Raw genomic sequence first — 16,348 nt, 5'->3', positions numbered from 1 at the left:
CGAAAAGGGCATTTTCGGCCGATATGTTTCGGCGGCTGAAATTTCGGCGCATCCCTATTAGGAAGGCCATCAGGGCTAGGAGATTTATGAAGAGAATGTTTTGAAAGTATTTACAGATCTCCTCACATGTAAAAGGCTGGTCCATAACGTGCTTATGATCTTCCACAATTGATGGGAGGGGGACATTCCCCAAAAATTCCCTAATGGATGTAGGAGCTGCATCCCCGGGGATGCCCATATAATTAAGAATAAAAATTGTGAAACTCCTGAATAATTTTTTGGGGGTCTTAACAGAGATGGCCTCCCGAAAGTCTAATTTTAGGAAGCACCAAGTGGGAATGTCTGAGGGTAAGCTTGTGTGCTAGCAAGGAGCCTGGGCAAGAACGCCAGTAAAGAACTTATGATTAGTCCAACGTAATTGTTTCTCGGCCCTTGTGGCGAGACAAATGTTGAGTTCTAAACGGGATTGTTCCAGTTTAGTAAAAAAGATTAGGGGACAGGGAGCGTTTATGTTGTGCAGCTAGAGCTTCGTATTCTTTGGTTTTGGCAGATATCAACTCACAGTGAGCCGTTTTGAGTCTGGAGGACAACTGAATAAAAAAAAAATCCCCTGATAGAAGCCTTGTGTGTGGCCCAATTAATTGCAGGTGAGGTGTCCTCTGATACATTAATATCGAAGTAGGTTTTCAAATGAGTAGAAAACGCAAGACAGTATGATTCATCAATGAGGAGGGATTCAATTAGACGCCAGTGTGTTTTCGCTATCCTGTTGGTCAGATCTGAAAACCGAATCATTACTGGATCGTGGTCCAACCAGGAAGTAGTAGTATTTTAGCAGAATTTAATTTTGGCAATAGTCCCAGGAGGAGAAACACATGGTCTATACGAGAGTAGTGTCGATATGCTCTCGAAAAATGTGAATAATCTCTAGAGGTGAGGCAATGTTACCTCCAGGCATCTACTAGATCATAATAATAAAGCAACTGTGCACATTTGCGACTTTGCTTAGGAGGGGGATTGGAGCCCGATGGTGTGAAATTTGTCCCCATTAAGGTCTAAGGCTAGATTAGAGTCACCTGGTAGAATTACTTCTCCCTCAAACTCAGGAGCCATAGATTGTAGGAGGGAGCGAAAAAAAAACGCAGTTTGATTTGTGTTAGAAGCATAGTAGATTGGTGACCTTCTTAATGTTTCCCCCAGGCAAGCTTTAACTAAAACATAACGTCCCTCTTTGTCCCTATGAACTTCGGTTTCATTTGCTGAAACCAGTCTAGAGAAGAGGACCACTCCCCTCTTTTTTTCCCAATGCATTTGTATAGTAGCAAAGAGGATAGTCTTTATGGAGATAGTGAGGGGTAAACAGGGGAGCAAAATGCATCTCCTGAAGAGCCACAATGTCCACCCCTAAGGATCGATAATGTGTGAAGGCCTTAATCCATTTAGAGGGTGACCCAAAACCTTAAATGTTATGGGAGAGTAGGCAGATGTTTTGGGAAACAGTTGTTAAGCCCCATACACACTATCAGTTTTTATGCTGAGTTTTTCCTTCAAATATGCCAAAACCATATAATAGGAGGTCAAACCTTAGGAGTTTCAATTTGTATGCAATCAGGCAGGCCCTTGCACTACATGGTTTTGGTAAACCTGAAGGAAAAACTAAGCAGAAAAAAACTGATAGGGTGTATGGGGCTTTAAACTACTCATAGGAAACAGTCAGTTATTGGTATATAAACTCACCCACCAGTCTGCAAAATTACTAATCCAGAGGAAGCAAGGGAATCTCCGAGCGACCCTCAGAAAGGTACAATAAAAGAGGTTAAAGCAGAAACAAAGAAGAAAAGAAAGAAGAAGAATAAGATGATGATCAGGCCAGGAAACCCCCAGCTCTGAGTAATGTAGCACAGAAATGGAGAAAATCCATACACGTGAATCAACAGTTAAGTGTCTCAGAGCCAAAGCTCAGAGTGCAGAGGAGTCTTCACCAAAACCTGGTAATGGGAAGAGTCCGAATAGGGAGAGTGCATAGGTTGAGCGAAAAGGGTGCAGCACTAAATACAGTTGGTATTTATACCAAGTGAAAATAATTAGTGTTTAAAAATTAAAAATGAGCATTATATGTGAGAAAACATATATATAAAAGTGCACAAAACATCAACGTTGTAAAAACCACACAAAAAAAAAAAAAAAAAAAAAAAAAAATATGGTTAAAGTTCACTCTAAAGGAAATGGTTGGAAACCGTAAATAAAGTCCAGGACAATAAAAAAAAAAAAAAGTGTTGTTGAGTGTTGTTGAAATATTGGCCTTGATGAACTGGAAATCAACATCAAAATATATTCTTAGTGCATGAAGAGTGATAAAGGAAGCCACCACCGATAACACTGAGGCTTACCAGAATATGTGGACTTAGTAAGGCCCAGTGAGTCAGAGCTTTGCAGTGACTATACACCAATGGTTAGAAAGCATCAGCATGTGTAGACATTAGAACACAGAAATTTCAGTAAATCACACTTTCCTCCAGGGGACACGGATCTCAAGGAACGGGGATTCAGAGGTATAGTCCTGTTAGGGCTGGCTTAGCCCTTCCTCCTCTGGGCTGGCCGCTCAGCAGTCGGCTAATTGCCAGCGCTCTTCTCTTTTCACAGTTAACAGCTGTTTCCGATGATGCTCGTCTGACCTGCCTATTTAAAGCCTTCCTGCTCACTTTTTCATTTAGCTTCGCCTTGGTCACATCACAGGGAACCATCTCCTGCTGTTTGTTTCAAGACTGGCTTGCTGACATCCCACCTGGCTTCTTATCCTGCTTGCGGTTGCTCTCCTTGAATCCCCGACTTCTGGCCTGGCTGAATACCTGATCTGGTTAATGAACTTTGGACTGGCTGACTACCCGATCTGCCTACAGGACTCTGGCCATGCTTGACTGCATTTTTTTCTATTTATCTTTTCATTTTTATTAATAAATAAGTGCGATTTGATTGTACTTCTGTCTCAGTCTGTTTCATGGTTTCTGACAGTACGCAAAGGACATGAATTCAGAAGATACAGTCAATCCACTTGTTGGTAATATTTTTTCCAGATTGGATGAGCAAGCTCACCGCATGGATCAGTTTGCCTTGGCGTTACAAACGCTTCTGAATCGCACGGCTCACCTGGAATCTCCCACGGTGGCTGCTCCGGTACAACCTGAGTCGCAGGCCATCCCTGCTGCTGCACCAGTCTCTGTGCAGGCACCCGCCTCGAGTATTACCTCTATAAGGAGGTATGTCTGGTTCTGCTCCGCTTCTCCAGCGATTTGGGGGCGATCCAGTTCAATGCAGAGGGTTTCTCAATCAGGTTGAGATATACGTCGAAATGCTGCCCCAGGCGTTTCCCACAGACAGAAGCAAAGTAGGTTTTGTGATATCTTTTCTTTCTGAGAGAGCCTTGGCCTGGGCTAACCCTCTATGGGAGACGCAAAAACCTGTTTTGAGTTACCCTCAGTTTGTGGCCTCCTTTAAAAGGGTTTTTGACGTTCCCGCACGCTCCGCTTCTGCTGCCAAGTGCCTCATGTCCATCAAACAGAGTACGAGAACTGCTGCCGACTACGCCATTGAATTCCTACTCTGGCAGCAGAGGTTGCTTGGAACAATGAGGCCCTCGTCGCTGCTTTTTCTCATGGTCTCTCGGATTCCATCAAGGATGAGATAGCAGCCCGAGATATACCCACTGAGCTGGAGAGCTTGATCTCGTTTGCCATCCTCATTGACTCCAGACTCAGAGAAAGACTTTCTCTTAAGGAGCGCTTGCGGAAGCCTCCTGTACGTTTGCCTCCGAGCTTTGTAGTCCCACCCATGCCTCCCTCACCTCCCATGCCTCCTGGTACCGAGTTGGTCAGCGACGATGAGCCCATGCACCTGGGCTTCACGCATCTCTCTGCGGATGAGAGAGCCTTTAGGAGGAGGGAGAGATTGTGCCTTTGTGGCCAGGCAGGTCACTTTTTGAAGTCTTGTCCTATCCGTCCAGGGAACGCCCGAACCTTGAGGTCCTGTCATGGACAGACCTTAGGTGGCGTTGTTTCGTCCCCAGTTATCCAGAAGGATAAGCCCCTGGTTTTGGTCACCCTTTCTTGGGCTGAGTCGTCCATCGAGATACAGGCTCTAATCGACTCTGGGGCTGCAGGCCTGTTCACTGATGCTGCATTTGTTTTGCAGCACTCGATTCCGCTGCAGCTGCTTGACACTCCACTTGCCATTGAGGCTCTTGACGGGAGACCTTTACAGCCTGACCATGTGACTCATGAGACGATTCTGTTGTCCATGGCCGTAGGGGCTCTTCACCATGAGATAATCCAATTCCAAGTTATTTCCTCACCCAGATTTCTGCTGGTTATTGGTTATCCTTGGATACAGAGGCACAACCCCTCTTTTGATTGGCTCCGTGCTGAGGTTCTCTCCTGGTCACCACAATGCAGTGAGACATGCTTCCTGAAGGTATCCAAGGTCCTGTGCACTGCTTCACTCCCCTCCTTGCCGGAGGAGTACCGTGATTTTGGTGATGTCTTTGATAAAGGTCAAGCTGGTAGTTTGCCTCCATACCGGCCTTATGATTGCGCAATTGACCTTCAACCTGGTGTCATACCGCCTTGTGGCCGGGTTTACCCCGTCGGTCTTGGAGGATAAGGCCATGGAGGAGTATGTTGCTAACGCATTTCTCAAGGTTTCATCCGCAAGTCCTCGTCTCCTGCTGGTGCAGGTTTCTTCTTTGTCAAAAAGAAGAGCGGTGAGCGGAGACCTTGTATAGATTATAGGGGTCTCAATCGTGTCATGATTAAGAATGCCTACCCGATTCCATTGATTATGGAGTTATTTGACCACCTCAAGGGAGCAACGGTTTTCACAAAGCTTGACCTGAGAGGGGCATACAATCTCGTGTGCATTAAGGAGGACGACGAGTGGAAAACTGCGTTTAATACCAGAACAGGCCATTATGAATACCTGGTAATGCCTTTTGGCCTTTGTAACGCCCCAGCAGTTTTCCAGGAATTTATTAACGATGTCCTCTGAGATTTGTTGCAATTGTGTGTGGTGGTTTATCTCGATGATATCCTCTTATTTTCCAAGTCCCTGGAGAGCCATCACACAGATGTCTGTTGTGTACTTCAGAAACAGAGAACAATCTATTGTAAACTGGATAAGTGCGAGTTCCATTGTGAACAGGTTACATTCCTGGGCTATGTAATTTCCACTGCTGGTTTTTCGATGGACCCAGAGAAACTGTTGGCAGTCCTACAGTGGCCTCGACCCATGGGTTTACATCCTCTGCAGCGTTTCCTGAGCTTTGCCAACTACTATCGGAAGTTTATTCGTAACTTCTCGTCTCTGGTCAAGCCTCTGACTGATATGACCAGAAAGGACGGTGACCCACAGAATTGGTCTCCGGAGTCCATTAAGGCCTTTGAGACTCTCAAGGCTGCCTTTGTTTCTGCTCCTGTGTTGGCACATCCTGATCCTACGTTGCCTTTTATCCTAGAAGTTGATGCTTCTGAGACGGGAGTTGGCGCCTTTCTTTCTCAACATCCTAACTCTGAGAGCGCTATGCATCCATGTGGCTACTTTTCCAAGAAATTGTCACCTGCTGAGTGCAATTGTGAGATTGGTGACAGAGCTGTTGCCAATCATTTTAGCCCTGAAAGAATGGAGACATCTCCTTGAAGGTACCACTGTGCCCGTTCTTATTCTTACTGAACATAAGAATCTTACATTCTTGTCTGAGGCTAAGCGACTCTCTGCCAGAAGGGCGCGATGGGCTCTTTTCTTGTCGAGCTTTAATTACATTGTCTCATTCTTACCGGTACTAAGAATGTAAGGGCTGATGCCTTGTCACGACAATTTTCCTCCACTTCCAAGTCAGAGTCGGTTCCGGTTGCTATGATTCCTCCTGATCGTATCTTGGCTATGGTTCGCACCAATTTTACTTCTCCTTTGGGTGACAAAATTCTTGCTGCTCAGGTCCATGCTCCTCCTGATAAACCTTGTGACCACTGCTTTATCCCAGAGAGTCTCTGTACTGCAGTGCTCCAGACTTAACATTCTCCCAAGGCAGCTGGCCATCCTGGGAAGAATCAACTCATTTGGGCCATCTCCCAACAATTCTGGTGGCCTAGTCTACGGGCTGATGTTACTGCCTTCATAGCTGCCTGTCCCATGTGTGCTCAGAGTAAGACTCCACGACACCTTCCAGTGGGCCTACTACAACCCATACCCAATGGAGAGAGGCCCTGGACTGTGGATAAACCTGTGGATAATTGGCTGAATGACAATTGAGTAAAATCCCAAAACAATATGGCGGCATGACACGCCATTCAAGCCATGCTATGACAGCAGAAAGCTCAACAGGAAAAGAGGCATCTGTACGGGTGAAAATGACACACACTGATTCAAGCCTCGCTGCGGACAGCAGAAGGCTCGAACAGGAAGGACGACACTTCATGAAAAGCCGTAAGTGACACACATCTATTCAAGCCTTGTTTTAAACAAAGCAGTGTTAGTCAAAAATGCCAAGCCTCAATGTATCAGGTAATAACCCCGAAAGAGGTGGCTTCCGGGTCAGACCTCCGAAATAGTCAATGATATGAGACTCTCTAAACTCAGATTAAAAACCGTATGATAAAATAGATGAATAAATAATGTGACCATTAAAGCCTAATTTCTAACTTCAAACATCACTTTTGATCATGCTAATAAAAGGCACTTTTGTTAATTCATGAAAATATTAAAATTATAGGGATGTTAAGATGGCATATCATTGGCAAAAAATTTCACATTATGAGTAACAATTCGTTAAAAAAAAAATTATTACACTGAGGGACCAGCATTCTGCCAGTCCCTCAGTCACGGTAAACGACAAATAGAGAGGGTGAATCTCCCTAATGGCGACACAGACATATTGTGATGCTGGCAGCCGTTTTCCATTACACTGACAGCACGGCATTTACCAGAAATTTCTACAGGGAGAGTGCATAGACTCCTCCCAGCAGTGGAGTCGCATATAGGTTGGACTTGAGTCTTTTTTCAACCTCACCTACTATTAAGGCCCAATACCACCATCTAGGAAAAGTTGTAGAGCAACATAGTGAAATAACCGAAAACCGGTTTAGAGATATGCAAGTTCAAGTGTCCTACATATAAAACAAGATATGTTAAACATCAAAAAACAAAACACACACACACACACACACACACACACACACACACACACACACCTTAATTAGGACTGTCAGGCATTAGTCATATGTTGCATAATTTCGTAGACAAGATAAGAGCAGCGGCTAATGTCCTATAACTGGATGAAGAAATCATCTGGCAGTAGGCCACAAGTTTTCAGGATGTGCGATAGGAAGAAGCAGAATTCTTTATCGGCAAGGGTGACCAGAGAGGGGAGAGCGGAAGAGGACCGCTGGGTCCGGGCCGATTCCGGGATGAAGCACTGTGAGAGATGAAGCCAACCTTCAGCAAAATGGTTTCACCTTCAGCGAATGTAGAAAAGGAGTAAGACTTGCTGTTAAAAGGTGAACTGGAGCTTGAAGGGGTATTTCCATCTATAGCGAATATTTCGTTGAAATAACAGTGACAACAGGGGCTTGAATGAGCGCCTCTTTTGGATGGTGGCCTGGGAGAGATCTGCAAAAGCTTGAATTGTGTGACCATCTATTTCCAGATCTGGATGCTCTCTAGTGTGGCACATCACTGCCTCGTTGATTCTGAAGAGATGTGGTTTTACGATAACATCCCAGCACCGCACATTTTCCGGAATGCCTCCGATACAAAAGTTACAGTGCTTAGCAAGGTTTTCGAGGTCATCAATTTTTGAATAGGCCTCCTTCAAGGCGGTCTTGAAGGTCAATTATCATGGTCGAGTTTTGGGATACTCTGAACAGCGTGATCCACCTTTGATTCAATGCTCTCTAGTTGGTTCCCCAACTCCTGGTAACCTGGCTTTATGTCCAAGGCTAAATTGACAGTAGCTTTTGCCAGCTCCCTTTGTAGCAAATCCGCAAAGCGGCCCAAAAGTATTGGGTCTCCAGAATATTGTGGCTGGGCTGACATGGTAGTAGGAAGGTCTGCAGGGATGTCAGGACCAAGCTCTTGGCTGCTGGGTTGGCTACATAGGATGCCCGCCATCCCCCTATCTAAAACTGAGGAGGTATGAGAGTCCTGTCTAGGTGATAGAGCTGTAACTTGTGAGGAAGACTTTGCAGGACTGGATGGTGAGCAGTGTTCTTTAAGGGCTCACCTTTAACTGGAGAGGTTATGGAGGAGCCCGTTCTGTGGCTTCCAGGGCCAGTAGGCTTAGGAGTGTTCCTCTGTGGAAGCGGTTTCTCCACCCTTGTAGCCAGTCGCCATCTTGCTCTCCCTGCCCGCTGCACAAAATGAGTAGCGGGAGCCGCCCTGGGGCAGATTCCCGATCCTCACCATACGAGTTTATGCGATGTGAGGTGCGGGCCGCCAATTCTGGCTGTATTTGCTGACAGTGTGGAGCAGCTAAGGAATGCATCCACTCCAGCCATCCGCATGTGCAAAAGCAACGTTTGTTTTCAACTGCAGTAATGAGAAAATTCAAAAGCAGGATGGAAAATGTTCTCAAATTTTTAACAGTGTATGTGGCTTTTGAAGTCCATTTATTCCAAAAATCAAATGTTAAAAGCAAACAAAATCTTGAAAATGACATTCAAATGTTCTGAGAATTTGCGTTCCAAAATTCTACTACTGTATTCTCAGCGTCCATGTGGTGGCTGCATTTGTTTTCTTTCTTTTTATTTTCACCTGGTGATGGTGACAACACTCACTCACTGTCCTGTATTTAATGGGGGAGCAGTGTTGTCACACAAGGACTGGACTACAGAGCATCTCCCCCTCTCCTCATCTGTAGTCCACAGACACATAGATGGGAACAAATATAACTGATGACAGTGCAGCACAGGAAGGTGTCAGCTCAGAAGATTCCTGGCAGGATTAGAAGGCTTTTTTGGCACACTTATGGAACAGCTATAACAAAAAATATCAATAGCAAAAAACAGTGGTGATAAAAGCAAAAGCAAACATTATATTGCAGCTTACCAATTCTTAGATGCGATAACTGCATTTGTTTTCTTTTATTTTCACCTGGTGATCCAACCATTAAGCTGTTCTGCAGATGTAGCAGCAGGGCCCCATTCAATCGCAGGTGGAATTGCAGCGATTCTGCCTGCAATTCCAGAATGGAAGCAAAACAAGGGATGTGTTGCACCGTTATTTCTTAATGGCACGCCAAACAGTGCGATTTAGTTTGCGATAAATCACGCTGCAATTGTGGCAAAATCGAAATGCGTAAAGCTGGTTGCTCAAAAAAAGCTTCTTTTGGGTGACAGTTTTACACTTTGCCATGATTGCATCACAATTTATCTTGTGACAAAAAAATGGCACAGAGATTGGGATGCCCTTAAGAAGTAATAGCATTGCAAATGCGCCCTGCATTTGCCATGGTTCGGAATCGCAATGATTATGCCCACAATTCAATGGAGCCTTTGGGGGGGGACAAACCATTCGCCACTGACAGGGGTGCTTACACTGATCGTTTATTTATGTAAAATCATTATTCCCAAAAAGGAACAAAAATCTATTTGCTGTAACTGTTTCTAAAGTGTTACCTGGAGTTTGGCTTAATTTTGTTAGTGTATCTAAATATGCTAGTACACCCAACAACCCTCTCCACCCCCCAGACTGACAAGGCTGATGCTTGCTGTGCCCCTTCCTCCAGAGTGAGGGCACTCTAATACAGGACGTGTGTGGTATTGGCGAGAGCACCGGTTGAGAACAAGGAGAATAAAAAAAAGAAAAAAAGAAAAAAAAAAAAAAAAAAAACTTAAGGAAAGCTAATGCAGTCACCACACCTAATGGCCCATACACACGATCTGAAAATCAGACGAAAGATCGTGCGTTTTTGTTTTTCTTTGCATGCTAGTCTCATAACAAAAATAGAGAAGTTTCTAAAGTTACCAAAATTCTCATACCACAGAAAAAATAAAAAAACAAAATAAAATCAGAAGTGTTGTAGTGGATTTCTATTGTATTTTCAGACAACTGTACTGATTAACCACTTGCCTACCAGGCACGAACACACCCTTCCTGCCCAGGCCATTTTTCAGCGCTGAGGCACTTTGAATGACAATTGCGCAGTCATGCTACAATGTACCCAAACAAATTGTTTAGCATTTTCTTCACACAAATAGAGTTTTCTTTTGGTGGTATTTAATAACTGCTGGGTTTTTTATTTTTTTAACAATTCGTTAAATAAAAAAAATTATTACCCTGAGGGACCAGCAGTCTGCCGCTCCCTCAGTCATGGTAAACAGGACAAATAAACAGAGTGAATCTCCCTACTGGCGACACAGACATATTGTGATGCTGGCAGCCGTTTTCCATTACACTGACAGCACGGCATTTACCAGAAATTTCTACAGGGAGAGTGCATAGACTCCTCCCAGCAGTGGAGTCGCATATAGGTTGGACTTGAGTCTTTTTTCAACCTCACCTACTATTAAGGCCCAATACCACCATCTAGGAAAAGTTGTAGAGCAACATAGTGAAATAACCGAAAACCGGTTTAGAGATATGCAAGTTCAAGTGTCCTCCATAAAAACAAGATATGTTGAACATCAAAAAACACACACACACACCTTAATTAGAACTGTTAAGCATTAGTCATATGTTGCATAATTTCGTAGACAAGATAAGAGCAGCGGCTAATGTCCTATAACTGGATGAAGAAATCATCTGGCAGTAGGCCACAAGTTTTCAGGATGTGCGATAGGAAGAAGCAGACTTCTTCATCGGCAAGGGTGACCAGAGAGGGGAGAGCGGAGGAGGACCGCTGGGTCCGGGCCGATTCCGGGATGAAGCACTGTGAGAGATGAAGCCAACCTTCAGCAAAATGGTTTCACCTTCAGCGAATGTAGAAAAGGAGTAAGACTTGCTGTTAAAAGGTGAACTGGAGCTTGAAGGGGTATTTCCATCTATAGCGAATATTTCGTTGAAATAACAGTGACAACAGGGGCTTGAATGAGCGCCTCTTTTGGATGGTGGCCTGGGAGAGATCTGCAAACGCTTGAATTCTGTGACCATCTATTTCCAGATCTGGATGCTCTCTAGTGTGGCACATCACTGCCTCTTTGATTCTGAAGAGATGTGGTTTTACGATAACATCCCAGCACCCCCCCCCCCCCCCCCCGAGTTTTGGGATACTCTGAACAGCGTGATCCACCTTTGATTCAATGCTCTCTAGTTGGTTCCCCAACTCCTGGTAACCTGGCTTTATGTCCAAGGCTAAATTGACAGTAGCTTTTGCCAGCTCCCTTTGTAGCAAATCCGCAAAGCGGCCCAAAAGTATTGGGTCTCCAGAATATTGTGGCTGGGCTGACATGGTAGCAGGAAGGTCTGCAGGGATGTCAGGACCAAGCTCTTGGTTGCTGGGTTGGCTACATAGGATGCCCGCCATCTCCCTATCTAAAACTGAGGAGGTATGAGAGTCCTGTCTAGGTGATAGAGCTGTAACTTGTGAGGGAGACTTTGCAGGGCTGGATGGTGAGCAGTGTTCTTTAAGGGCTCACCTTTAACTGGAGAGGTTATGGAGGAGCCCGTTCTGTGGCTTCCAGGGCCAGTAGGCTTAGGAGTGTTCCTCTGTGGAAGCGGTTTATCCGCCCTTGTAGCCAGTCGCCATCATGCTTTCCCTGCCCGCTGCACAAAACGAGTAGCGGGAGCCGCCCTGGGGCAGATTCCCGATCCGTTTATGCTATGTGAGGCGCAGGGCCGCTAATTCTGGCTGTATTTGCTGGCAGAGTGTGGGGCAGCTAAGGAATGCATCCAATTCAGCCGCCCGCACGTGCAAAAGCAACGTTTGTTTTCAACTGCAGTAATGAGAAAATTCAAAAGCAGGATGGAAAATGTTCTCAAATTATTTTTAACAGTGTACGTGGCTTTTGAAGTCCATTCATTCCAAAAATCAAATGTTAAAAGCAAACAAAATCTTGAAAACGACATTCAAATGTTCTGAGAATTTGCGTTCCAAAATTCTACAACTGTATTCCTAGCGTCCATGTGGTGGCTGCATTTGTTTTCTTTCCTTTTATTTTCACCTGGTGATGGTGACAACACTCACTCACTGTCCTGTATTAATGGGGGAGCAGTGTTGTCACACAAGGACTGGACTACAGAACATCTCCCCCTCTCCTCATCTGTAGTCCACAGACACACATAGATGGGAACAAATATAACTGATGACAGTGCAGCACAGGCAGAGAGCACAGGAAGGTATCAGCTCAGAAGATTCCTGGCAGGATCAGAAGGCGTTTTTTTGGCACACTTATGGAACAGCTATAACAAAAAATATCAATAGCAAAACACTTTCAATGGAATATTTAAAGAGGAAGTAAACCCCTTCAAACCACTTTGACCTACAGGTAAGCCTAGATTAAGGCTTACCTGTAGGTCCAAGCAATATCTCCTAAACCTATATGGTTTAGGAGATATTTGCCCGAAAATGAGCACTGCTGTCTACGGCGCATGCGCCGTAGACAGCGGCGCGCAGGCGCACTAAATGCGGCAAATCCAAGAATGGATTTGCCTAATTTGTCGACTCCCGTGCGCATGCGCGGGAGTGACGTCATCGCGGCTTCGCCGCTGTCATTGGTCGGAGCTGCGAGACGCCACCAGCAACTTGGATGCGGCGGACTACAGGGATCAGCGGCGACTTCGCTGGCTCCTGTGCCAGGTAAGTGACACATAATGAGCTACTATGCGATGCATAGTAGTCCATTATGCTTTACCTTTGCAGGGAAAAAAAGAGGAAGTAAACCCATCAGGGTTTACTTCCTCTTTAAAGTGGTGATAAACCCAAAAGCAAACATTATATTGCAGCTTACCAATTCTTAGATGCGATAACTGCATTTGTTTTCTTTTTTAGGCTTGTTTTCTTTTATTTTCATCTGGTAATCCACCCATTAAGCTGTTCTGCAGATGTAGCAGCAGGGCCCCATTCACACCTAGGCACTCCAAACATGGTGCGATTTTGTTGCGATAAATTACGCTGCAATTGCGGCAAAATCACAATGCGCAAAGCTTGTTGCTCAAAAGGGAGCTTCTTTTGGGCGACAGTTTTACACTTAGCCATGATTGCATCACGATTTATCGTGTGACAAAAAATGGCACAGAGATTGGGATGCCCTTAAGTAGTAATGGAATCGCAAATGCTCCCCGCATTTGCCATGGTTCGGAATCGCAATGATTATGCCCGCGATTCAATGGAGCCTTTGGGGGGGGGGGGGGGGGGGAACAAACCATTCGCCACTGACAGGGGTGCTTACATTGATCTGCTTTTATTTATGTAAAATCGTTATTCCCAAAAAGGAACAAAAAAAAGTATTTGCTGTAACTGCTTCTAAAGTATGACCTGGAGTTTGGCTTAATTTTGTTAGTGTATCTAAATATGCTAGTACACCCAACAACCCCCTCCACCCCCCCAGACTGACAAGGCTGATGCTTGCTGTGCCCCTTCCTCCAGAATGAAGACACTCTAATACAGGATGTGTGTGGTATTGGCCAAAGCACTGGGCGAGAACAAGGAGAATAAAAAAAAAAAAAAAAAAAAAAAAAAAAAAAAAACTTCAGGAAAGCTAATGCAGTCACCACATCTAATGGCCCATACGCACGATCCGAAAATCAGACAACAGATTGTGCGTTTTTGTTTTTCTTTGCATGCTAGTCTCATATCAAAAATAGAGAGGTTACTAAAGTTACCAAAATTCTCATACCACAGAAAAAAAAAAGTGTTGTAGTGGATTTCTATTGTATTTTCAGACAACTGTACTGATTAACCACTTTCCTACCAGGCACAAACACCCCCTTCCTGCCCAGGCCATTTTTCAGCTCTGTCGCACTTTGAATGACAAGTGCGCAGTCATGCTACACTGTACCCAAACAAATTTTTTATAATTTTCTTCACACAAATAGAGCTTCCTTTTGGTGGTATTTAATCACTGCTGGGTTTTTTATTTTTTTTTACAAAAAAAAAAAAGACCAAAAATTTTGGGGAAAAAAAACGTTTTTTTCCTTTTTTCTGTCAGTAAATTTTGTAACCAAGTCATTTTTCACCTTCACTTATGTGCGCTGATGAGGCAGCACCAATGGGCACTGATAGGCTGAACTGGTGGGCATTGATGAGGTGGCACTAATATGCCACACTTAGATGGCACTAATAGGCGGCACTGATGGGCGGCAGTGGAGGGCACTCGTGGGCATGGATAAGCGGTAAAAATGGGAACTGATGGGCATTGATGGGTGGCACTTATGGGCAACACTGATGGGCATTGGTGGACAGCAGTGATGGGCAGCCCTAATTTGTGGCACTTGTGGGCACTGATTGCTACCACTGGTGGGCACTGCATTTTTACACTATTTATATATTGTAATCAGGGTACTGATGATCAGTGCCCTGATTACTTCCCTAGCTGTCCACTGTGAGGAGGAGATACCGCTGATCGGGCTCTCCTCTCCTCACACTCTGTCAGTTTGAGGCGAGGAGCGCCGATTATCAGCATCTCCGTGTTTACATGTGACCACCTGTGATTGGACACAGCCAATCACATGGTTAAAGAGCCGTTGCACCGTGTCCTAGCAACACAGTGCGGCCAAGAGCGCCCCGCTGCGTGCCCCCACGGGCGCGGCTGTTCCGTGCCACAGTCATGACAGTGGCCCAGAACAAGCGCTGCACTGCGTTATTTGAAGATGGGTGAGCAGCAAGAGGTTAAACGAAAATCGTACGAGAACAATTTTCGCATTTTTCCGATCGGATAACAAATCAAATGAACTGTCGTGATCAGCTCTCGAAAGCTCTGCACTAACAATCCGATTATCGTACGATCGCTTCGAAAACGTTTTTCATCCGATTTTCAGATCATGTGTACGGGCCACTAGGATTGTTAAGCTTCAATATATCGCACTTTTGGTTTTAAAACCGTTTTAACCAATCAGAAAAGGAGCAGAACGACAAAAGGTGATCAGTATGGCTTGCACAATGCAGGGAATATTGAACTGAAGCTAATTTTTAATGCAAAGTGCAGTGTGTGCGTTACGGATGGTAATCTAACATACATAGATTCCTGTAGTATTAAAGTGGTTGTAAACCCTTACAAACCACTTTGACCTACAGGTAAGCCTAGATTAAGGCTTACCTGTAGGTCCAAGAAATATCTCCTAAACCTACACGGTTTAGGAGATATTTGCCTGAAGACAGGCACCGCTGTCTACGGCGCATGCGCCATAGACAGCGACGCGCAGGCGCACTGAGCGCGGCATTTCCAACAATGGATCTGCCGCGCGTGTCGGCTCCCGTGCGCATGCGCGGGAGTGACGTCATCGCGGCTCCGCCGAATGACAGCGGCGGAGCTGCGAGACACCACCAGCAAGATGGATGCGACGGACTACAGGGGACAGCGGTGACTTCGCTGGCTCCTGTGTCAGGTAAGTGACACATAATGGGCTACTATGCGATGCATAGTAGTCCATTATGCTTTACCTTTGCAGGGAATGAAAGAGGAAGTAAACTCATCAGGGTTTACTTCCTCAGTGATAATTACAGCGAACGTCTTCTTCATCCCTCCTATGTACTGTATAGGAATCATTGACTCCAGCACAAGAGGGGCGCTGTAGGGAGGATAAACCCACATGAGTGGGCAGGGTAACCCTACTTCTTTAAGCGGATTGGTCCCCATGAATGAACTGAGCAGTCTCTCCAGTAGTAGATTGGCTTGGGCGCGCTTGATTATAACAAGGGGGCGTGTCACTGACCTATCAAACTGTCCGGAGTCTATGGCGGCCCGCAGTACCCAGGCGATGAGCGGCTTCCCAGCCAGTCTCCGGATGTTCTTCAGTGGGATCCCCTTGCTGCCTCCCCGGGCCAGCACTATCGCCGCCAGGTGTCCCCGCTTCTTCTGCTTCTTATCCGGCTGGTCCACGACCATCTCCTCCGACATCTTCTTGCTGTTCCGGTCACGTCAGCTTCAGCGCAAAAGCTTTATTGAGGAGGGTGTGACCTGGGGGCTACATTACTTCAGAGGGGGTAAGGCAGAAGGCGGGGCCTTGGTGCGAATGGGCGGAGTTCTTTGTGGAATCAGCTGCCCATTCAGTGTGGGACAAGTTTCTCCTCCACATAGATAGAAGGATGTTTACTGAACGTGTCCTGTAAGCGGGGAGACATGAGAGGGTTATGACGAGCAATGTTTAGGGAAGCTTGCCTACTGGGCACTATAACTCCCTTCCTGCCCATGCCAGCTTTCAGCGC

At 45.4% G+C, this 16,348-nt stretch overlaps 1 protein-coding gene across 1 annotated transcript in view; it reads right to left on the bottom strand.

Annotated features, from left to right (window-relative positions):
• Positions 1-16,101, bottom strand: part of CMAS (cytidine monophosphate N-acetylneuraminic acid synthetase) — a 44,823-nt gene extending 28,722 nt beyond the window's left edge. Inside the window, exon 1 of the mRNA XM_077468699.1 lies at positions 15,856-16,101. Within this exon, the coding sequence (XP_077324825.1) occupies positions 15,856-16,040 (185 nt within the window). The 5' untranslated portion in view covers positions 16,041-16,101. The remainder of the gene's footprint in view (positions 1-15,855) is intronic.
• Between the last annotated feature and the right edge of the window lie 247 nt (positions 16,102-16,348).

Source organism: Lithobates pipiens, unplaced genomic scaffold (genome assembly GCF_037356315.1).
Source record: "Lithobates pipiens isolate NorthernLeopardFrog02 unplaced genomic scaffold, aLitPip1_a1.2 Scaffold_8, whole genome shotgun sequence".
NCBI classification, from domain to species: Eukaryota; Metazoa; Chordata; class Amphibia; order Anura; family Ranidae; genus Lithobates; species Lithobates pipiens.
This window is presented reverse-complemented; position numbering and strand designations above follow the sequence as displayed.